Consider the following 24,908-nt stretch of genomic DNA (forward strand, 5'->3'; position numbering starts at 1 on the left):
CCCTTTTCTTATTTTTATTTAAAAACAGGGACATATCCACCATTTAAATATTGATCACCACAACACTTTCACCAATTTATAGCACAAACTCATAACGCATCACCTAGTTAAATAACTAAGGAATGTAACACAAAAACAATCAAGGAAAAGTACAGCACATGATCGTTGCACTGTAGTAGACGCACTGGTATTCCGGAATTAATCGCAAAACCTGCTGCAAGCAAAAACAAGAGTTAAACATAGAATAATATTTATAACAACAAATATATTTAAAGTGTCACTTGTCGACTAAACAAAGAAACAAAAAGAAGTGGGTTCAATATATTGTATGGAGACTACTGTGAAAAGGGTGGTGGCATGGGGTAGGGCACCATTGGAGGTGGGGGTGGTGGCTGTTGAGCCTGTGGCGGTGGTGGTGGCTGAGGGGTGTATGGGAACGGGTGGTTCATGCCATTCTGGGCAGGCCTCTGCATTCCCCCAAACTGAGGGGGGCCCTGGAAGTTTTGGTTCCCGAAGGCTCCCACCTGATTGGATGGAGGACCAAAGTTACCTGGGCCATTGCTGTTGCTATAATTGTTGCCATAGCTACCACTGGGATGAGCACCGTTGCCTCCATAGCTGCCCCCATTTTGCATCTTGCCTCCAAACCCACCCTTTGGCCCATTTCCAAACCCTCTATCGTTGTCCCTGTCCCTGTAGCCACCACCACCAAAGTTCTCACGCCACCCACCTCCAGAATACCTATCTCGACGGTCATCTTTGTAGCCACCTCGCCCCCCCCTTCCACGACCTGAAGAAGAAAAAGAAGAGGATGTCAAAAGCCACATTTCATTCAATTATCACCATTAAACTAAACTGATTCTTGTACCTCCTCTGTCCTCTGCCATCTGGATGAGCTTAGGGTTAATGGCCTGGTTGGCCTCACGCAGCACAGAGATCAGATCACTAGCCTGTTTCATGTTGTTGGGGGTGAAGAAGGTGTAGGCTGTGCCTGTTTTTTGACTCCGGGCTGTACGTCCAATGCGGTGGATATAATCCTCAGAGGAGTTAGGGTAGTCATAATTGATGACAAATTTCACATCCTCCACATCTGTGAAAGTGTTGCAGTGTGGCAAAACGAAACATGGAGGCCACACGAGGATTTTGCACACCACAACAGCCAGACCAAAGCAAACAATTAGCAACTGTGAAGGCTGAGGAGGATGGTGGTGGTTAAGCTGTGGAGGAAATGGGTTAAAGCAGCAACATTTGACATCTACTCCATGGGAATACTACTGTGGGAAGAGAGAAACGATGCACACTCCAATTGCTTACCATCATCCAAATGATCCAAAAAAGACATTCGCTCTCCCGTTTGTTACCAAGGGAGAATACAAATGATTTAAAGCTTACCATATAAGGAGTATGCATTCACTAGTCCTTTCCCAATGCAGCCAAATCCCCCACATGTTGTCAAGTGACATCCAGGAACTTCTACGCAGTTGGGCCAGGATATGCACTGGGGCCTCCTCATATGCCAATATTGGACCATTCATGTGGTAAGATTTTTGCAGGTCGTTTTTTCCCAGTACACCCTCAAAAGAAGCCACACTGCGCGTCTTGCCAAGATCAAATAGATCAGCTGTTCAATTGACAGGGGGCCCCTTTAAAACATAGAGCCCTGTCGGACCCCCTCTGCAAAAACTATTCCCCCCCACCATCCCTCTGTGTCATCAAGGCAAGCTGTCACAAGAAGCCAGTGTTCACTTGAGAAAATGTCTCTCATTGGCAGGTCTCGACATGACTATAAAATACAGGCGAGGGAGGAACTTTGGTTTGAACTGTCTCTCACTCTTTCTCCTCACTAACCCCTAAGCACATGTGCCAGGTATCTCATCAATTTTCAGAGACTAATACAAGTTCTCAAACTGCTCTCTCCATTTCAAGGAATCCAGCACTTTGACGGGAACAGGAGATAACCAAAGCTTTGACAAGCACCCATGCTATGCTGATACAATCTCCGAAAGGTAACAATTTTTTCCTAATTTTAAGCGGACTTGCAATACTGTACAGCGCTCTCTGACACAACAGCATGCAGCAAGCATTTTTTAAGCGGTTACGTTTGAGTCAGAAACAGCTGGATGGCAGTTCTCGGGTGAAATCCACGGATAGAGAACAGGTGTGTGTATTTCAACATGTTGGAGACAAAGGCTTAGCCACAGAGCCTTTTGAAAAAATCACTGGCACACAAGAGCTTTCACCTCTCTAGGCCCACTGGGTGGCAAGCCAGTTGAGCACTTCCAATATGTCATCCTTCTCCCTCTCCAGGCCTGGGACTGTCATGCCTAGTGCCTGCCACAAAGACTCCACCTTAAGGTGAGAAAAACTCAGAAAATGCATAGAGAAGTTAAAGAAAGCAAAAACACTTTCTTTAAATTACATGTAGCACAGGAAATGTTGCCACTTAAGGGCAAACTGACCTAAGCCTCGGGAGGCTACGTCTGTGGCGATGAGGATTGGTGCTTTGCCGTATCTGAACTCTAAAGAGAGACAGGCAGAATGGAATTAAATAAGAGACAATTACAATTATGTTGCTTTTCCACTGCATAGAACTGGCTTGACCTTAGGTTGGGGTGTAGTAAGGGTGGAACGGTTCGGTTCATATCTAGGTTTTGTGATGACGGTTTTCAGTTCGGTATATGTTGGCTCTTAAACTAATTTTATGCATATTTTATTATTATTATTTTAATTGTTTTGATTAATCATATATATATATATCTTTGTTCGTCTATCTATGCCAGTCGCGTTTAGTGACTGGAAGAACAAATGTTCTTCCACTGGATGGCAAAAGGTATAATAAAGCTGTCGTCTTGCTATTTAAACAACAGAATAAGTTGGTTTCCTGCAAAATATCAGCTTTGTGTTCCAACTAAACAAGCCCAGATTTTACAATGTGTACAGTACATTTTTGACTAAAATAGACAACATTTCAGTATTAATACATTTTATATTATTTTTGTTTGGTAGTTAACTTAAGATTTTTCAAATGTAAAATAGGTGCCTTGGTTCAACAAAGGTCTGCTGATCATACGTGAATGAGCTTGGCTTATGCATGAAGTTTACTCGATATAAACTTCATCTTTATATTAGCAGCATTCATCTGCACTTCCAGCCAGGTCCATAAATGTTAGGTCGTGGACACAATTTTCATCTTTTTGGCTCTAAACACCGCCACAACGGATTTGCAATGAAAAGAACAACATGTGATCGCTGCAGACCTTCAGATTAATTTGAGGGTATTTACATCCAAATTAGGAAAACTGTAATTACAATAGTTCGTGTTTATGCCTCCCACTTTTTAAAGGCTAGTTTGCTACATGCTAGCATCGCTGATCCTCTGGGGAAGCAAAGTTTCCGTGTCAATCAAAACACCTCAGTCAGTCACGAACACAATAACGATATCACTTCCATGGTACTTCTTGGATAAACTTGTTGCATGAGCCGCCTACGTTGGCAGGGGGAAGGAGGGTCGTCGAGCGGACCGCTACGAGTGGGACGGGACGCCGCGCAACTGAGCGGCCAAGCAGGGGAAGACACGGAAGTACCACCGTAAGTATACTGCTCTCCAATGCTCTGTATCTGTTCTCTCCAATTTAAGGTCTCTGGGGGCGGGCCCCATGCAATATGATTGGCTGTAGCATTGCTGGCGGGCATGACGCAGATGACGTGTCCGCGCCACCCTCTTGGCTAACTTGCTACTGGGCTGTGATGTGACACGGTCGCCTCAATAGTAAATGAAGAAAAAAAAAAACGAGTCACACACGTTATGAACCAAACGGAACACACGCGGAGCGAACCGAAACAGTCCAATCTAACCGTTTTAGTGGTTTTCAAAAAACATTCCATCCCTAGGGTGCACTGTGGGAAACCAGAAAAAAAATGGATTGAACACATCGCTTTGAAGGAAAGGGTCTCCTGAAGTTACTTCTCCATATGTTGATTTGGACCACAGGCAGGAGGATTTATTGTTTGAGAGGAGACTGAGGGCAGCAAGAAAACTAGAAACTGCAGAACACTGGAGACTGTGCAGTATAATAATACTGCAGCGTACAGAGCTAAGAAAGACCAACAGGTTTTAATGCAATGATGAATGTGTGTGACCATTGAGTGACCATCAGAGTATCTGCTTTTGCCAATATAGAAGCATCAATAGCAAACAGAGCCTTGTTGTGCTGAGTAGGTACCATGCAGTGGAAAAATTTAATTACAGAGCTACTTTCCCATTATTTGATTCTCACCATTAAGGACCCAGTCTCTCTCCTGCTGGCTCTTGTCTCCATGTATTCCCATCGCTGGCCACCTGTGTGAGACAGGCTCAGCATTACATGCAGCCAACCCAGCTTTACAAAGCACTTATTGACTACAAACATTACACTACAGCAATGATTTCCAATCACTGTGCAACGGCACATGAGCTCATCAGTTGTTCCATTGGATATTATAGATTTTCACTTAATTTGTCCAAATTAATGATGTACTACTACTTTATTTATCTATACCAGTGACATATAGTGAAAGGCAGAACAATGAACTGCTCTTCCACTAGATGACAGAAGGTGCAATGTGATGACAGAAGGTGCAATGTGTATCCAAGGTGCAATGTGTATTCAACTAAACAGCCAGATTTCACATCAAGTACATTCATGAGTAAATTGAGGTGAGATCATCATATTTCAGTACGGCTTTTTTTGTATCATTTTTGTTTGGTGGTGAGCTTTTTCTAATGTAAAATATGTGCCTTGGCCCAAGGAAGGTTGGGAGACACTGCACTAAACTACTGGTAGTGAATTGTTTTAAAATCAGAGATGACCAAGATTTAGTCTTACGGAAATAAAATGACGTGTCCTTACCCATCCCTTCTCATCCTCCTGGTGATCTCATCGCAGCGCCTTTTCGTCTCTACAAAAATAATTGTCTTGTTCTCTTTTTCACTCATTATCTCCTCCAGCAATCGAATCAGTCTGGGAACAAAATAAGATTGTTCTTTAGCTACTAATATTCATTAACTTTCCTCTCCAAAATGTCTTACTTGTCCTCCTTCTCCATGTCATTGCAAACATCAACAATCTGCAAGATGTTATGGTTGGCGCTGAGCTGAAGCGCTCCAATGTTGATCTGTACATAGTCTTTCAGGAAGTCTTCCGCAAGCTGCCGAACCTCTTTGGGCCAAGTGGCGCTCCACATCAGAGTCTGACGGTCTGGCTGGTAAAGAGACGGGCAACAGTTGCTCAGTTTCTATTACCTTACAATAATTATTATTTCTTAACACTATCAAAATTCGTAGCTAAAGGAAATATCTCACCCGTATTTGGTCCACAATCTTGCGGATCTGTGGTTCAAATCCCATATCGAGCATGCGGTCGGCCTCATCAAGCACCAGGTAGGTGCAACGCCGTAAATTTGTTTTCCCACACTCCAGAAAGTCAATGAGACGACCCGGGGTAGCGATACAAATCTCAACTCCTTGAACGAAACCAGAATTAACACGTAATTATTTACACTCAGGCCTGTCACGATAATTACTATATCGACTTATCGTTTGCTAAATAAAATGGACAATAGTTAGACTTCTGCGTTAACCATCCACGAACAGGATGTGAGACGCATCTTCAAACAACAAAAGATTAACAAAGCGGCAGGCCCAGACCATGTGTCCCCATCCTGCCTCAAAGTCTGCGCGGACCAGCTCGCTCCAGTCTTAACACAGATCTTCAATAGATATCTGGAACTGTGCGAAGTACCATGTTTCAGAACGCTCCACCATCATTCCAGTCCCCAAGAAAACTACAATCTCGGGTCTAAATGACTACAGTCCTTTGAACGTCTCGTGCTGGACCACCTCAAGAGCGTCACAGGTCCCCTGCTGGACCCCCTGCAGTTTGTCGAGCGAACAGGTCTGCGGATGATGCAGTCAACATGGGACTACACTTCATCTTAGAACACCTCGACAGTGCAGGGACCTACGCGAGGATCAGCTCAGCGTTCAACACCATCATCCCTGAACTCCTTTCCTCCAAGATTATCCAACTCAGCGTCTCGCCTGCCATTTACAGCTATCTGACGGGCAGGACACAGCAGGTGAGGCTCGGGGAGACCACCTCATCAGCAATGGGGCACCCCAAGGTTGTGTCCTCTCTCCGCTGCTCTTCTCTCTCTACACGAACGACTGCACCTCAACGCACAGGCTGTCAAACTCCTCAAGTTTGCAGATGACACCACTATCATCGGCCTCATCAAAGACTGTGACGAGTCTGCATATCGACAGGAAGTGGAGCGCCTGGAGCTGTGGTGCGGCCGACACAACCTGGAGCTGAACACGCTCAAGACTATAGAGATGATCGTGGACTTCAGGAGGCATGCTTCGCCACAGCTGCCCCTCACGCTGTCCAGCTGCCTTGTGTCAACCGTCGAGACCTTCAAGTTCCTGGGAATTACAGTCTCTCAGGACCTGAAGTGGGCGATCAACATTCAACTCAGTCCTCAAAAAGGTCCTGCAGAGGATGTACTTCTGAGGAAGCTACCAATCAATGCAAACGAGAACTAGCAGACATTCCAACAGCTTCTTCCTTCTTGCAATCAACTTCTTAAACAACTAAACTACAATTCCATTGCAACATGCTGTCAATTTTTTTGTCTTGAGTTTGTTGTCACATTTCTGTCTGGCCAATTATCCATACTCGTCCACTCACTGTAGTAGTCTCACCACGCTGCACTATTTGCATATCTGTTGTTGACCAATACTGGCCACTCACGCCAGAGTAGATTCTGGCCCACTTGCACACTGACTGAGGAGTATCTGCAACATCTGCACAATCAACATTGTCCCAGATTATCACGCTACTTGTCACTTTAAACTGCATATACTCCTTGAAGTCTCGGCGCCCTTTGCACAATGGTCATTGCACCGGACTATTGCTATATTAGTCATTCAAACTGCTCTAAGTGCTAGAGGACTCTGCATCTTTTTGCACAATTGTCCAAAAAAATTAAAATTAAAAATTTGTACCAGCATTAGCAGATAACTAGCAACCCTTTATTGCTCAGTGACTGTTTTTCTCAATGTCTTTATGTCTCAAAAGTGTTCTCTGTCAATTGAATGTTGTCGTACTAGAGTGGCTCCAACTACCGGAAACAAATTCCTTGTGTGTTTTTTGGACATAATTGTCAAATAAAGATGATTCTGATTCTGATGGTGGAGGTAATGTCATGGCTTGGGCTTGCATGGCGGCTACTGGAACCGGCTCACTAGTCTTTATTGATGTAACTCATGATAGTCGCAGCAGAATGAATTCTGAAGTCTACAAAACCATTTTGTCTGGCAATTTACAGTAAAATGCATCCAAACTAATCAGGAGAAGTGTCATCATGCAATAAGACAATGACTCAAAACAGACAACAAAGGACTTCATCAGAGGGAAAAAGTGGAAGATCTTAGACTGGCCAAGTCGATCACCAGACCTTAACCCAATAGAGCATGCATTTACCTCCTGAAGGAGGAGCCTGAAGGAAGAAACCCCCAGAAATAAACAACAACAAAGGGGCTGCAGTAAAAGCCTGGAAAAGCATTCCAAATGAAAAATGCAACAGTCTGGTGAAGTCAATGGGTCGCAGGCTTGATGCAGTTATTGCAAGTAAGGGTTATGCCACTGAATATTAAATGTTTTTCACTAATTTAATGAAATGCCTGTTCCAATACTTTTGCTCACTTGAAAAGTCAGTGGCTTCAAACAAAAGGTGCTCTGTCCCGAATTGTTTAACACATCTAGATGTAAATACCATGAAATAAAAGCTGGAATTCTGAAATGTTGTCTCATATTCATCTTTTGATCTGAAACCCAAACGTCTTCACTATACAACAACAAAAAGGGATTGACCATGCCGTTCCAATACTTTTGGAGGGGCCTGTAAATAGGCTGGCATCAAGTGTTGGTAAACCGAGAAAACTGGAATATTTAGGTTGAAATGTTTCAAAAATAAATTATTCCTATGGCATTTAGGGGGACGCATTGGTAGCTGTTATATTGGTGTTAGTGTGATAAGGGGGTTATTGGAAGAAAATTCTCCCTTGTAGGGCGTTCCAAAATGTTTGCGCACCCCTGGCATAGAAATAACAGTTCAAAGTAACATACCCCTCTCGAGATCCCTAATTTGGGGTCCTTTGGGTGCACCCCCATAGATGCAGGTGGTCTTGAGATGGGAGGCCCTGCCGTATTCAGCAGCGACCTGTTGCACCTGCTGGGCCAGTTCACGTGTAGGCGCCAATACCAAGCACTGAAAAAAGCAGGAATTTGTTTTAAAATGTACATTCAAGCGCTATTTAGACAAAAAATAGGGCCACACCTACTATTGTTCGATGTTGCATTTCCTAACCCTGTAAAACCAAACAAGCATGGCTCCTGCCAACTACAAGAGGTCCTTCAGTTTACGATGGTCTTCTTATGAATTTTTACAGATGTTATAAAGAAATGCTTGTTGCAACTTCATGACGTCTGGCTCAAATACGAACGGTGCGCAATGAAAGAGTTTGTCCAGTGAACTGAGAATAATGTACGTCGTCATGCGGCTCTAGACTACCTTCCAGTGTGAAAGTCAACCACAGGTGTAAAAGTAAGGAATTGGCCTCTTTTTGTGTTACTGTTTTTCATTTGTATATTTTACATCCATGGCCTAGAAGTGTTTTTCATACAAATATTTACTGTAATTATGACTTTAAAACATTGTGTGAATAGGTTACTGATATAAGCTATGGTGTTTTCTCAAGCACAAAATTAGGTTTGCATCAGTGTTGTAGTGTGGTCTTTTTTTCTATCCTTGTATTACTCTTTCGACTGTTATATAACTGTTTGAAGTTTTATTATTTGGGAATCTGTGTATTTTGGGTCTTGCATACCTACACAAATACTCAGTCAAGACTTTAAACCAATTCACCGTGTTATTTTACATTTGCCTACATATTGTACTGTTCTGAAAAAAGTATTAATATTTTTCCATGTTCATATTTTTCATTTTTCTTTAATTTACTTAGTAAAATATTGAACTACTCTATGGCTCCTTCAGTTTTAGTCCTGTTGCTTTAAAACTGGAGTTTAAAGAAGAATTATTGAAATTGCTCAAAAATGGCTGGCAGTCCTGGGGTTCCCTGCTCAGAAAACGGCTGGCAGTGAATGAGTTACATATGTTCCTGTAACCAATGCCATCGTTATGTTCTGCAACAATGGGCGGCACGGTGAACAACTGGTTAGCACATATGCCTCACAGTTCTGAGGACCGGGGTTCAAATCCCGGCCTAGCCTGTGTGGAGTTTGTATGTTCTCCCCATGTTTGCGTGAGTTTGCTCCGGGCACTCTGGTTTCCTCCCACATCCCAAAAATATGCGTGGTAGGTTGATTGAAGACCCTAAATTGCCCGTAGGTGTGAATGTGAGTGGGAATGGTTGTTTGTTTATATGTCCCCTACGATTGACTGGCGACCAGTTCAGGGTGTACCCCGCCTCTCGCCCGAAGACAGCTGGGATAGGCTCCAGTACACCCGGAACCCTTGCGAGGATAAGCGGTACAGATAATAGATGGATGGATGGATAGTTTGCGATGGCCTTGAGACAGCTCTCTGCTCTCACCCATCATGAGATGTCTTGACTCACACCTTGGCAATGAGACCTTTTTGTAGGCCATCAATTAAGACTGAACCAGCTGATATTCATTTGCACTGACAAGGGGCTGGATTGCTGTTTGATTATTGACAGATTTTAGGAGTTGTCTTGGTTTTCCATGCCTTTTTGCACCTCCCTTTCTTCATGTGTTCAATACTTTTTCTCTGTGTCATTTGTATGTATTAATTTCTCATGTATAATGTGCATCACCCCCCCCCCCCCCCAGTGGGTATGGAAAGTATTCAGACCCCCTTAAATTTAAAAATCATCTAAGTTTTTTTTTTTTCCTCATAATGTACACACAGGACCGCATATTGACAGAAAAAAAATTAAACTTTACATTTTTTTCCCCAGATTTATCAAAGGAACTGCCTGAAGAGCTGAGAGACAGAATTGTAGCAAGGCAGAGATCTGGCCAAGGTTACAAAAAATATTCTGCTGCATTTAAGGTTCCTAAGAGCACAGTGGCCCCCATAATCCTTAAACGGAAGATGTTTGGGACGACCAGAACCCTTCCGTCATAGAAAAAAATTCAGTAATCAGTAACAGACATTGTGAGAACGTTTTACTTACGATAGGTCCATCACCATGCTCCAGGAAGGGTTGATGTTGGATGTGCACAATAGCAGGTAGAAGGTACTAAAGGAACAAAAAAGGTATGTATATGAATATTTTAGTACATCTGTGTGAGTAAGCACTGACCAGGTCGCTTTTTTTGCCAGCAAAAAATTAAAGTTACACTGTCAAGCCCTTCTCAGAATCCTGTAAAACAGCTAGAGCTTTGTTACCAGCAAAGCTACTTGTCTTTCTTATATTTAAGCGTGTTTCTGTGTCTTTGAAGGCCCTATGTATATGTAATTCTTGTATTAATACGTACAGCAAGAGTTTTCCCAGAGCCAGTTTGAGCAATGCCAACCATGTCTTTGCCACTGAGAGCAACTGGCCACCCCTGACCCTGAATAGGGGTTGGTTCAATCCAGTTTTGTTTGACGATCACATCCATGACATAGTCTGCAAAACAGGATAGGGAAGTTAAATAAAAGCAGACGTTACATAACACTTGTTTTAAACAGCCAGTTTAATAAACTTCCACTCCTGCCTTATATGACACCTATTGTACATATGTTTAAATAGCCATTTAAAAAAAAAGCTTCCATACAAGCATATGTACAACATAATTCCTTGATGCAACAAATGCATTCTATTTTACTATGAATTTCTGTTGAATATCTCTCGACATACCATACACACTGTATTTTCCATCATAAATTTTGATTCACGCCTGCATTTTTTCTTGGACCAAAAAACAGTTTGTGGCAGCTAATCTAAACCCTGGATTGAATAGGTTGACAGAAGGGTCCTGGAGAAAGACTTTAAACTCACTTGGAAATGCCGCTTCATGGAACCTTATAATTGGTTTGGGGCATTCTCTGCCTTTGACTGTAACTTCTTTGCTTCGTCTGTACTGCTCAACCTCTTGCTGAAATCGGAGAAAAGGGAGCACAGATAATATTACACTTCAGTCTTTCCCCTACATAGGCTTTACTTGGGCGGGCCGCCCAAGTATATTGACAGCCACCCAGAAACTGAAACTTGCGGGAGAAAAAAAACAACCACCACCACCACATGCTCATACAGCACTTTCAAATGATACAGAACTGTATTGTTGTTATTGAAAGCACTGAACGCTGACTTGATCGTTCTAGGCGTAACTACTGATTGAAAATCCAGCGCCCGACATTACCAGCCAGTACGGACGCCGTTGTGTCGATTAACCATGACGCTTCAGACAGTACAAATTTCTTAAATGAATTCGATGAAATAAACAATATATTGTAAGGGGGGGGGAAAACGGCAAAAGTTCTCTTTGCATCCGGTGTCGACGCATAAGTCACTAATCATTTCACACTTCCTTGGTAGCGAACACTTCTCAAACACGTATCGTTATCACCTAGGGAGGGTGAGAAGTAATTAAAAGGTGACGACGGAGAAGCCGTGCTACTTGCTAAGGAGTGGCCAAACGCCGAAACAAGTCATTTGGTGATACAGTACACTTTTCACACAGGTCTGGCTGGTACCGCGTTTTTGAGGAGAGTTAACCTAAATTGAACAACAAAATGAAAGGCTAATATCTGTTTGGAGATATAGATATAAAATAATACACGGCCACAGAGGACGTTGTCTGAACCGGAAATGAATTGCATGTCACTGCACAGGTCACTTGAGAACAGGAGCACATAAGGTTAAATGTATATTATTACTAAATATTTGTAACATAAAATAACCTTTATTTAGTGCCACAATGAGCAAATTTTCATCTTTTAAGCAGCAATAGTGGCTATAGGAAATATAAATAGCATGCAAGAGAATAAGTCTTTACAGGAAGTATATTATAGGTATGTTACTACAAATTTCTAACCACATGTATAGCCAAATAGATATAATCATTTAAATATTAAAACAAAAAGTTAAAATGCAATTAGGGTTAACAAAATCTACTTAAAAGCAATAGTGAACAGGTGAGTTTTCAGCCTTGATTTAAATAAACTCAGTGTCTCAGCTGATCTACAGTATTCTGGGAGTTTGTTCCAGATATTTAATTCAAACGTCTTAGAAAACAAGACTAATAACAATTTATGACCTCCATATATTTTTCAATCGTGTCTGAGTGCTATGAACACGTGATTTTGGACGCTGAAATCAAGGAACATTTTCATCTTTGTCAAACATTTTAATCTTTGTACGAACCACAGAAAATCTTATCTGAATTGAAAATTTCAAAAACGAGGTGGTAAAGGGACTTCCCAACAACGTCATTGGAAAAGAACAAGGATTATCTTGCGCGATTTTGGTGGACCTCCGCTAAATCCAAGTGCCGAAAATCTGCCACAGCGAAATGGAAAGAAAACGGTGGCTGGTTTTCTGGATTTGGTAAAATACCTACTTACGTGTTTCACGTTTATTGAAAATTTGGACACTCATGTAGTTGAACAACTGCGATGTAAGTACATACTATATTGCAAAAAGTATTTGCTCACCCATCCAAATAACCGGAATCAGGTGTTCCAATCATTTCCATGGCTCCAGGTAGGACTGGGCAATATGGCTTAAATTTGATATCACGATTTCAATCCTCCCCTTCTCAAGTCGATATGACTCCATATTTGTTGTATTAAAGTTTAAATGTACAATATGGACCAGACCAAATTGTATTACATTATAAACCATTGGGTTTATTTAACAATTATAAAAATCACAAATAAATAAATACATTTTCCTTGCAGGTACTTCAAAAGATAATGATCTAAAAATTAGTGATGTACCGAAATGAAAATTCTTGACCGAAACAAAACAAAAAAAAAGACAAGAAAAAGAAATGAGAAACCCAAGGTCGAAAACGGAAACACAGGAAGAAATTATGCCAATTATTAGTAAAATAGCATTCATGGCTATGACTGCAGAGCTGCCAACATATTGAAATTCACTTCCAGAACAATTTTTCGGAAGTTCCATATTTTTAAAATTATGTTGAGAACATTACCGCAGGACAGTTATTGCAGTATATTACATAATAGGACAAAGATAATTCTTCATACTGTTCAATTGTGGAACATAATCATTATTTTACAGTTATAATTAGGGATGCCCTGATGACATTTTTTTTGCACCAGAGCCAGAGTATTTGATTTTCAGTATCTGTCGACACAGTCCCGATCCGATGCATATAACTACCAAAAACTCAACTTTTAACATTTAAAACAACCAAAAAAAAAATCATTAATAACAAGTAAAATAATAACATTACAAATTACAAATAAAAAAACAATATATATTAAGCAAATAGAAATAATTTTGCTTATCCTAATTGACCTAAAACAGCAACATTTCAGTTTGATTTCATGTCAGACAGTCAGGGGGGGAAATGACTATATGCTGCTCCACCATGGCCTCTTAGGGGCAGTGTGGTGCAATGCATGCATGCATGGAGCTACACGTTTGCTGTAAACAAGAATAGAATACGAATGCTGCGATAAAACAACTAGTTTTTCACAGATGAGGAAGAATATATGCCTGTGAGTACTGATGTATTACAAGTCTATATGTGTTACTACAGAGTTTGTGTATAAATATTTGTGATTTGAAAGTAAAATCCCACCCATGATCTAATGCTAATTCTAGCTGGCCCGTCAATGGGTGTCCCCATTAGCATTAAGATGGCGATTTCTAAAACGATCATGTGTCTTTTATTTAAATATACAATGTGTGTAAATATTTTTGTCTCATGTTTAGTTTTACAGTAAACTACACTTTGAGTGTCAAACAATTTGAAGCACACTCAAGGAGAGCAGAGACGGTGTGTGAGTGTCACGCACAAACACACACAGAGCTAGCTAGTAGCTGCTAATGTTGACGTAAACAAACCCCATGAACACTTTCTGTCTCATCCGTGGAAGGCAAACTACTATCTCGTTATCTTCCCGGCCCATTCATGGAGCCAACATAAAAACAAGCGCTACAACTGCCACCACGATCGCGCAGCGTGTATAGCACGGCACCACTGGCGTCTAGAGCAGTGGACACACGTTCTCTGAAGTGTGGAATCACACTTCATCTGATGACTTCAATCTGATGAACGAGTCTGGATTTGGCGGTTGCCAGGAGAACTGTACTTGTCAGACCGTATTGTGCCAAGTGTAAAATTTGGTGGAGGGGGGATTCTGGTGTGGGGTTGTTTTTCAGGAGCTGGGCTTGGCCTCTTAGCTCCAGTGAAAGAAACTGTGAATGATTCAACATACTAAGAGCTTCTGGACAATTCCATGCTCCCAACTTTGTGGGAACAGTTTGGAGCTGGCCCCTTCCTCTTCAAACATGATTGTGCACCAGTGCACAAAGCAAAGTCCATAAAGACATGGATGACTGGTGTAGATGAACTTGACTGGCCTGCAGAGAGACCTGACCTCACTCAACTGGATGGAAAACCTTTGGGATGAATTGGAGTGGAGAGTGATAGCCAAGCCTTCTCCTCCAACATCAGCGTGTGAACTCAAAAATGCACTTCTGGAAGAATGTTAAAAAATTCCCATAAATGCTCTCCTAACCCTTATGGACACCCTTCCCCGAACAGTTGAAACTATTGTAGCTGCAAAGGGTGAACCGACATCATATTGAACCCTATGGATTAGGACTGGGATGTCACTTAAATTCATGTGAGTCAAGGCAGTTGAGCAAATACTTTTGGCAATATCATGTATTTTGATGCATGTTTGATGAATTTCGGTGTAAATCAGTGACAGATCTACAGATAAGATTACTAGACTAACATTGCCCCAACAGGCCACAGCAGGAATTGGGAGCAAGTTCATCTGGGAGCCAGTTGAACCATTTCATTTCATTAAACACCTTGGTTTGGTTTACGAACGTCCAGAAAAGCTCCCAAGACAGCTATTTCTGTTTAATCAAATTTTGTATCCGCTTTGTCCATATTTGGCTAAGACCACCCCCCTTTCCTCTAATTGGTTGCCTCCGTGTATAAGACCCAAATGACCCCCTAGAAGTCTCTCTACCTAGAGACTTCAGTCTCTAGGGAGAAAAACGCCTGGAATTTAGGGATGTGTGGGCGACTAATTCATATTTCACGTTTACTGAAGCACCATACAGACAATATTACATCCCAAATATTAGAAAAAGTTGATTTGGCAAAATATGTCCCCTTTAAGAGATGAAAACTGTAAAGCCTCAGATAACCGATTCCTAGCATCAGGATCTCCAGTCCACAGCCCTACAATCGATATATCTGAGGATTCCTGGCATTTATAGTCTGTTACTTATACAGTCGTATATCTCGCCTTAACAAACAAATTTCCGGGCGCATCGGTTTATTATTCCCAACACTAATGGAGACGCAGGTAAAACGCCGTCAGTCATAAGTAAAAACGTGCCAACGTACTCGCTTACCGGTTCAGTAGATAGTCTTCAAATAATCAAATAGGGCTTTTTATTTGTTGGACTATTATTTTTTTAAAGCACAAGGAGTAAGCATTCGAATTTGATTCGTTATTCACTCATTTACGTCCTCCCCAATAGCAATTGGGGATATAGACCTAGAGTCCAAGCATTAGTAAAGAAACACCGCTCAATCAATTTTCAACAGCCGACCCTGTTCAGGGTCGCAGGTGAGCTGGAGCCTATCCAGGTTGACTTGGTCAAAAGGAGGAATACATCCAGAACAATTAACCTAGAATTCCTCTTTTTGGAATGTGTGTGTGTGGGGGGGAAATACCCATAACGTAGTAAAATGGCAATTCATTTTAAACCGATGTGCATGTAAATGTGAACAAAAACACATTGAACGCTCACAAGTGGTCTTCGGGTGGCATCTGGATGTTCCTGGTAGAAGTTTTTTTGAAACTTGGGAAGCTCATCAAGGTTCCAGTGCCTCTTTCTTAGCCTCTCACCAGGGTTGCCAAACTTTGCCGGGGGAGGTCCACCCCTGCCTCCTCCTCCACCTCCAAAACGAGGAGGTCCCCCACCATATCTAATGTAGAGGAGAAGCATAACCCACAATTTATGAGGAAGCAAACTGGAGGCTATTTCTGAAGGAATAAAACATTTGATAGCAGCAGTCTGTAAAGGCCCTTTCGTACCACAGAGGAACTTTACCCTGGAACTAGGAACTTTTGCAAGAACTTGCCGTACTCACACCACAAGGACTCTTCCAAAAATTAAGCTCTTGGTATTATTTTCCCCTGCTACGGGGGTAGTACTTTCAAAATGCCCCAGGAATATCCTCAGGGGTACGACCGGCACCGCTGAACATCATCTTTGATTGGATGACTACTTGCTGCATTTTTGCATTTAGCAGTTTTGGTAATCATTTCTTCATTTGAGGAGCAACTTTCTAATTTTGAGGAAACAATTTTTGCAGCTTAATTGCACATGGACCCAAAGCAAGGGTTTTATGAAACAATAAAAATATGACAATGTAAGGAATGAATGTGAACGCATAGAGGTGCAGCTAACAAATGTTTTAGTACTCAAGTATCCTACTGAAAATTCTATAGCACAATTGAGTATTTGGATGAAATATAATTTTGCTTGGTTAATGCACAACTTTGAATACTAAAGAGAAAATAAGACCTTTCACCTAATAACAGACTAATTGGTTGAGTTTTTTCCCATGATAAACAGTTTTTATTTCTACAATTCACATTGTGTATAAAAGATAAGTAACTAATGTTAAAAAGCATTAACAGCCTTTGAACATCTTCACTGAAGCAGCGAGCATTAAAGCATTTTGTGACATAATTCATGGCTGTGCATTTATGATCTTAGATCAGCTGACTAGAAAAAGACATTCTTTGTACTCCAAGTTTTGGAAGTGTTCCTTTTGTTCAAACTAAAATGTTCTTCATCCTTTACTGCTCAGTGACTGTTTTTTTTTTTGTCTATGTCTTTCTGTCTCCCAAGTGTTCTCTGTCAATTGACTGTCTGTTGTCGTACTAGAGCGGCTCCAACTACCGGAGACAAATTCCTTGTGTTTTTGGACATACTTGGCAAATAAAGATGATTCTGATGAAGAAACCTCAAGAGAAAAATATTTTCTCCATCTTGACTTCACCAAAACCCTCATCTGTTTGGTTACATGACCCATTTTACTCTTATTCCTCTGTGGCCACATTTTTCTACTACTACTACTTGACTCAAGGTTTTGCCAATTGCAGATCCTCAGATGGTCGTATACTATCCATCCATCCATCCATTTTCTGAACCTCAATCCCATCTGACTCTGGGCGAGAGGCAAAGTACAACTGGTCGCCAGCCAATAGCAGGGCGGTAGTATAGTATACTGGCCACATATCACACAGTGACAACACCGTATATGTCAAACTCAGGCCCAGAGGCCAAGTTTGACCCACGATGTAATTATCTTTGGCTCGCAAGACCATATCAAATGTGTATCAGAGCTGGCCCGGCAGTATATAGCACATGGGCCACTAAAATTATAAATCCCAGCGTGTTGGCCCATCAGTCTAGACCGGCGAGCGCCCCTTCCCTTTCTGTTGCTGTCGTTAGCAACTATGCTACCAGTCTCCTCTGGCAAATTTACACTTCACCTTCCCAAAAATGACCAAACAAAAGATGGAAAACAGGTAACTTCCAAGACAGTTAGGAGGAAGATTATCTGCTCACTAAACTCTAAATTGCCCTTAGGTGTGAATGTGTGTGCGAATGGTTGTTTGTTTATATGTGCCCTGCGATTGGCTGGCGACCAGTTCAGGGTGTACCCCGCCTTTCGGCCGAAGATTGCTGGGATGGGCTGCAGCACGCCCGCGACCCTAGTGAGGATAAGAGGATGTGAAGATTAAAGTAAAAGACGGACCTGTTTGTCATGTGCGGAGCAACGTGGCTGTAACAAAGAATATAACATAATTGAATTAATATTTTTTTAGGGACTGTTAGTAATTTGAAGTTTGGCTTTTTATTGAAGAACATTCTTCTTTTGTGGGGGTTGTTTTGTTGTTGACCTTTGAAAAAAGATTTACATAAAAAAGAAAGGTAGTTGGAGATAGATAAATAGTAGAGAGATAGAAGAATTCATGTTATCTATTTAAATAGAAAACAACAAACAAATATTTGTATATATTCTTTTATCGCAAATTTGATTTCTCATGTGTTTATAATATTAAAGTTTGTTTATTCCAGATTCAGTGTTTCAGCAAAATTTAAGTTTGTTGTCATATGATAAATTTTAAGGCTACATTTCTGCAGAGAAGGGAAACATGTACATCGCAGTGATTTTTCATTAAATATCGAGTTTGGCCCGCGACGTTGGCCCAATTTTTAATTTTGGCCCACCGTGAATTTGAGTTTGACACCCCTGGAGTACACTGAGCAAAAGCACATTTCTGAGTTATTGTTGCCTGTTGATGAATTTGACAATTATTCACAATTTGACACGCTGATGACACGTTTCACAGATCAGTAAACCGGGTTATTTTTATTTTGTTACAGTTGGTTTCTGAATTTGGACGTGAAATATTTTTAGTATAATGCCTTTCTGTTTCCACTTCTGTTAGTTTGAACAAGGTATTGCAGGTTAATGTTTGTCAGTTAAATTTTTTAATAAGCGGCACGTTATGTATTTTCAGACATGTAAACATTTACATAATAAATTAATATTAACTTGTAATTAAAATTAAAATATAAAGTTGTAATAAGTACTGTGCATACGTCATGTGTCTGTGTACTGGTACCAGACACGTACAGTGCAGCCGATCCCTTGAGGCCTTCTGTATGTATGAGTGGATGACATGATATTGTGGGCGAGACTGAGATGTCAATATTGCAGAACCATTTAACCCCAAATGAGGCAATTAAGTCAATTCAATGTGTCCCGACAAGACGAGAAGTCGCTGCGTCATCTATGTTACCATCAGGCTGTCGTCGTTTCCCCCCCCCCCCTTGCGTTCGTGGAGGTAAGTGCGTTTAAACAACCACACGGCCCGCAACCAGCCGCCACCCTATCAGCAACTACGAACCGAGATGTTTCAAATATGTCCCATTATTTTCATTTCTAAACAGAAATGAACTAACACGTTTCAGACTTGAGTCTTCTTTTCACACCATCGTAGCAATGGCAGCGTTTTACGATAGCAGCCATTTGTAAACGGAAAGGGGGAGGAAAAAAATAAACAAAGAAACTAGCTGGCCACTTACGCTCTATCCCGGCCACGGTCCCTGTCTGAAAATCCTGGCATTGTGTAGCACAATAAAGAGCGTAAATTAAAAAAGACAAATTTGTTGCAAATGTGTTCAAAGCGTGAACAAGACGATGACGGCTGACCACACACAGCTCGGAGAAAGAGGAGGAAGTGACGTCACAGAAAGGGCGGATAACATCAAACAATTTTCTCCTTCGTCTTCTTCTTCTATTGGCGGATTGCAAACAACGTTTAAGTGCGTACGGCAAGTTACTGTGCAAGAGTGTGTAACACTCATGTCTCCAACCCACAGATCTGGTTTGATTACTGCTTTGGCTTACATTCGAAATCTAACCATTTCCTATTTCTTTAAACAAAATAAAAACAAAAACAAAGCGCTTAGATTGTTCAAATTAGTCCATCTAATAGCGTTGTTCTCAAAATTCATATATATAAACTGACCATCTTATACTTTTGTCTCCAAATTCCCTTAATTCATGGTTGCATGTTTTATACATTACAATGCAGCCCTACGGGGCCACAAGCCAGTGCAAACTGTAGGCCGGTCCCAAGCACGGACAAAGGCACAGGGTTGTGTCAGGAAGGGCATCCGGCTTAAAACTTTGCCAGACAAATCTGAGTGTTCATCAAAAGAATTTCATACCAGATCGGTCATGGCCCGGGTGAACAACGTCCGCCACCGGTGGAAATTCAGCTACCGTGGGTCGAAAACGGATGAGGTGGAAAGCAGGTTCTTAGGCAGAAAGAGAAGAGGAAAGCACGGAGCCTAAAATTGAAAGTGGGGACTTTGAATGTTGGGACTATGACAGGAAAAGCCCGGGAGTGGGTTGACATGATGATTAGGAGAAAGGTTGATATCTGTATATTGTGTGTCCAGGAGAGCAGGTGGAAAGGCAGTAAGGCTAAAAGTTTAGGGGCAGGGTTCAAATTATATTACGATGGTGTACATGGGAAGAGAAATGGAGTAAGGGTTATTTTAAAGGAAGCGTTAGCTAAGAATGTCTTGGAAGTGAAAAGAGTATCAGGTCGTGTGATGAGGCTGAAACTTGAAATTGAGGGTGTTATGTGTGATGTGATTAGTGGCTATGCCCCACAGGTAGGATGTGACCTAGAGGTGAAAGAGAAATTTTGGAAGGAGTTAGACGAAGTAGTTGTGAGCATCCCAGACGGAGAGAGAGAGTCAGGCTGGCCAGACAGAGGGATAGAGATGGGAAAGATGTGCAGCAGGTAAGGGTGATTAAGGATAGAGATGGAAATGTGTTGACTGGTGCCAGTGGTGTGCTGGACAGATGGAAAGAATACTTTGAGGAGTTGATGAATGAGGAAAATGAGAGAGAAGGAGCAGTAGAAGAGGCAAGTGTGGTGGACCAAGGAAGTAGCAGTGAGTAGTAAGGGGGAATTCAGAAAGGCACTAAAGAGGATGAAAAATGGAAAGGAAGTTGGTCCTGATGACATTTCTGTGGAAGTATGGAAGCATCTAGGAGAGGTGGCTGTGGAATTTCTGACCAGGTTGTTCAACATAATTCTAGCAGGTGAGAAGAGTCACAGGAACATTAAGCTGCTTGGAGATGGTCTTATAGCCTTTACCTTTAACGTGCTTGTCTATAATTTTATTTCTACTATCATGAGACAACTCTCTCCTTTGTTTCCTCTGGTCCATGTTTAGTGTGGTACACACCATATCACCAAACAGCACAGTGATTACCATTTAAATAGGCCGACAGACTGGTTACAAGTTTGAAGACAGTTGAAACCAGATTTTTCACATACACTACTGCAATTTCTCGTGTATAACACACAATAGAGTATATGCGCACCCCCGTAGCGTGTATTGGTTCTGGATAAAACGTAATTTATTTAAGAAATAAATTTGGCGAAGGTGAAGGCCTGCGTTAATTTCCGGGTTAGTCCGATTTACATTTTTAACGTCACAATCAAGGAGAACATGCAAACTCCACACAGGAAATGCCTGATTTGAACCCGGGTCTCCAGAACTGTGAGGCAGATGTGCTCACCAGTCATCCATTTATATATATATTCACATATGCTACTGCAATTTCTCGTGTATAACACACAATAGAGTATAATGCGCACCCCCGTAGCGTGTATTGCTTCTGGATAAAAAAAAAAAAAAAAAAATATATATATATATATATATATATATATATATATATATATATATATTCACATACGCTACTGCAATTTCTCGTGTATAACACACAATAGAGTATAGTGCGCACCCCCTTAGCGTGTATTGCTTCTGGATAAAAAAAATATATATATATTAAAAAAATATAATATATATAAAATATATATATACAAAATATAATATATAAAATATATAATATAAAAAATATAAAATATATATATATATAAATATATATTTTTAAAAAATATATATTTATATAGTATATATATATTTTTAAAAAATAAAAAAATAATTACAAAAAATATATATATATATACAAGGACAGACTGGTCCGGCCTACTTGAGATCAAATTGATATGAATGTGGCCTGCCAACAAAAATTAGTTTGACACCCCTGATTGTAGTTCCAGCACGAGCTCACATATACATTCTATTCTTCTGTGGCAGCCATATGTAAATTTGAGCACATCGTCCACCAGTGGGCTACCCAAACTTGTACGCAGTGGTTTTTTAAAACCTTGTGCCTATTGCAAGGGTTATGTAGATTACTTTGGCAATGTAGTTTGTTACAGTTACAAGTTACCATGTTGAAAATGTAATAGTAGTGTAGCTACTTCAATGACTTTCTTAAAGTAACATAACTAATTACATCAGATCAGAATCATCTTTATTTGCCAATTATGTCCAAAAACACACAAGGAATTTGTCTCCGGTAGTTGGAGCCGCTCTAGTACGACAACAGACAGTCAATTTACAGAACACTTTGGAGACAGAAGGACAAAAAAAAAAACAGTCACTGAGCAGTAAAGGGTTGCTAGTTATCTGGTAATGCCGGTACATTATTATTTTTTTTTTTGACGATTGTGCAAAAAGACGCAGAGTCCTCTAGCACTTAGAGCAGTTCGAATGACTAATATTGCAATAGTCCGGTGCAATGACCATTGTGCAAAGGGTGCTGAGACTTCAAGGAGTGTATGCGGTTTAAAGTGACGAGTAGTGCGATCATCTGGGACAATGTCGGTTGTGCAAATGTTACAGATACTCCTCAATCAGTGTGCAAATGGAGCAGATGCTAATCTGGCATGAGTGGCCAGTACATGCAAATAGTGCAGCGTGGCGAGACAACTACAGTGAGTGCACGAGTAATACATAATTGGCCCCACAGAAATGGGACAACGAACTCAAGTCAAAAAAATTCCAGCTTGTTGTAATGGAATTGTAGGTCAGGTGTTTAAGAAGTTGATCGCAAGAGGGAAGAAGCTGTTGGAATGTCTACTAGTTCTAGTTTGCATTGATCGGTAGCGCCTACCTGAGGGAAGGAGCTGGAAGAGCTGGTGACCGGGGTGCGGACGGTCCGAGAGGATTTTGCACGCCCTTGTCTTACTTCTGGCAGCGTGCAAGTCCTCAATGGTGGGTAGGGGGGTACCGACAATCCTTTCAGCAGTTTTGATTGTCCGTTGCAGTCGGAGTTTGTCCTTTTTTGTAGCAGCACCAAACCAGACTGTGATGAAAGAAACACAGAACTGATTCGATGACCGCTGTGTAGAACTGCCTCAGCAGGTCCTGTGGCAGGCCGTGCTTTCTCAGAAGCCGCAGGAAGTACATCCTCTGCTGGGCCTTTTTGAGGACGGAGTTGATGTTGGTCGCCCACTTCAGGTCCTGAGAAACTGTAATTCCCAGGAACTTGAAGGTCTCGACGGTTGACACAAGGCAGCTGGACAATATGAGGGGAAGCTGTGGCGAAGGATGCCTCCTGAAGTCCACGATCATCTCTACCGTCTTGAGCGTGTTCAGCTCCAGGTTGTGTCGGCCGCACCACAGCTCCAGCCGCTCCGCTTCCTGTCGATATGCAGACTCGTCACCGTCCTTGATGAGGCCGATGACAGTGGTGTCATCTGCAAACTTCAGGAGTTTGACAGTCGGGTGCGCTGAGGTGCAGTCGTTCGTATAGAGAGAGAAGAGCAGCGGAGAGAGGACACAACCTTGGGGCGCCCCAGTGCTGATGCTGCGTGTGGATGAGGTGGCCTCCCCCAGCCTCACCTGCTGTGTCCTGCCCGTCAGAAAGCTGTAAATCCACTGGCAGATGGCAGGTGAGACGCTGAGCTGGAGAAGCTTGGATGAAAGGAGTTCAGGGATGATGGTGTTGAACGCTGAGCTGAAGTCCACGAACAGGATCCTCGCGTAGGTCCCTGCACTGTCGAGGTGTTCTAGGATGAAGTGCAGTCCCATGTTGACTGCATCATCCGCAGACCTGTTCGCTTGGTAGGCAAACTGCAACATTTGATTACATTTTGATCACTTTTCTTAATTTTGAACAAATGCTCTAGTCTCAACTGTTAACCATTTTCATCTTTTACGACCTGAAAGTGCGAAAATCGTTCAGCAGTACTTTAGACTACACAAAGACAATATAATAAAAGACTACACAAGATTGTATTTCAGTAACTTTTTTTTTACTGTTTGAACAGCACTTACTGTAACATTTTTCATTGTCTTAACAATATCTATAAACTGTCAGACTCAAGACTTTCAACAGTCAATGCAAATTAAACCAAGCACTTTCTCTGTAAAATCAAATTGGCCGACACAACAATACATAAAGCTAACGATGTCCGTACACTATACATCAGTCGTGGATATTATCACAAACAAACCTAGATAAATGACAGCATTAATTTAATGTTCCATAAGCAAGTCAAAAATTCAAACGATGAAACTGTTCAAATGTCAATGTTCCTTTGTGTTTAAAAGTATAACTATCCATTGGTCGAACCTTTTCAAAATCTCAGATAAAGTAATATATTGCACCACAGCGTGGCGCTTCGAGGTCATATTTAAGGGAAAACGTTTGATAACATCATAACACTGCTCTTGCTTCATAAATGATATGAAACTAAAGCTGACTTTGTCATCAGCATTTAACCTTCTAGGCATTAATAGACACACGGAAGGTTGGCACTTCTTCCCCATTTTAATGTACAGTCCCCTCCAAAACTTTTGGAACGGCAAGGTCAATTACTTTGTTCAGATCAAAAGATGAATATGAGACAAAAGTTCAGAATTACAGCTTTTATTTTATGGTATTTACATCTAGATGTGTTAAACAGCTCAGGACAGAGCACCTTTTCATTGAAGCCACCGACTTTTCAAGTGAGCAAAATAATTGGAACAGACGTTATTAAATAAACTTTAAGTGAATAACATTAAATATTTGGGGCATAACCCTTACTTGGAATAATTTCATCAAGCTTGCGACCCATTGACTTCACCAAACTGTTGCATTCTTCATTTGAAATATTGTTCCAGGCCTTTGCTCCAGCCTCTTACAGTTTTTGTTGGTTTCTGGGTG

The 24,908-nt window shown here is 41.3% G+C and overlaps 1 protein-coding gene across 1 annotated transcript; it reads right to left on the bottom strand.

The window, feature by feature from the left end:
- Window positions 1-19,564, bottom strand: LOC133403674 (probable ATP-dependent RNA helicase DDX5). The gene is made up of 13 exons (XM_061678794.1): window positions 19,406-19,564; window positions 16,046-16,223; window positions 11,072-11,168; window positions 10,566-10,699; window positions 10,262-10,327; window positions 8,169-8,310; window positions 5,342-5,502; window positions 5,069-5,241; window positions 4,890-5,000; window positions 4,278-4,339; window positions 2,460-2,519; window positions 869-1,090; window positions 1-790 (listed from the first exon to the last, which is right to left on the bottom strand). The coding sequence occupies exons 1-13, from the start codon at window positions 19,444-19,446 to the stop codon at window positions 336-338; spliced, it is 1,902 nt and encodes a 633-aa protein (XP_061534778.1). The 5' UTR covers window positions 19,447-19,564; the 3' UTR covers window positions 1-335.
- Window positions 19,565-24,908: the final 5,344 nt, after the last annotated feature.

Source organism: Phycodurus eques, chromosome 6 (assembly GCF_024500275.1).
Source record: "Phycodurus eques isolate BA_2022a chromosome 6, UOR_Pequ_1.1, whole genome shotgun sequence".
In the NCBI taxonomy this organism is placed as follows: Eukaryota; Metazoa; Chordata; class Actinopteri; order Syngnathiformes; family Syngnathidae; genus Phycodurus; species Phycodurus eques.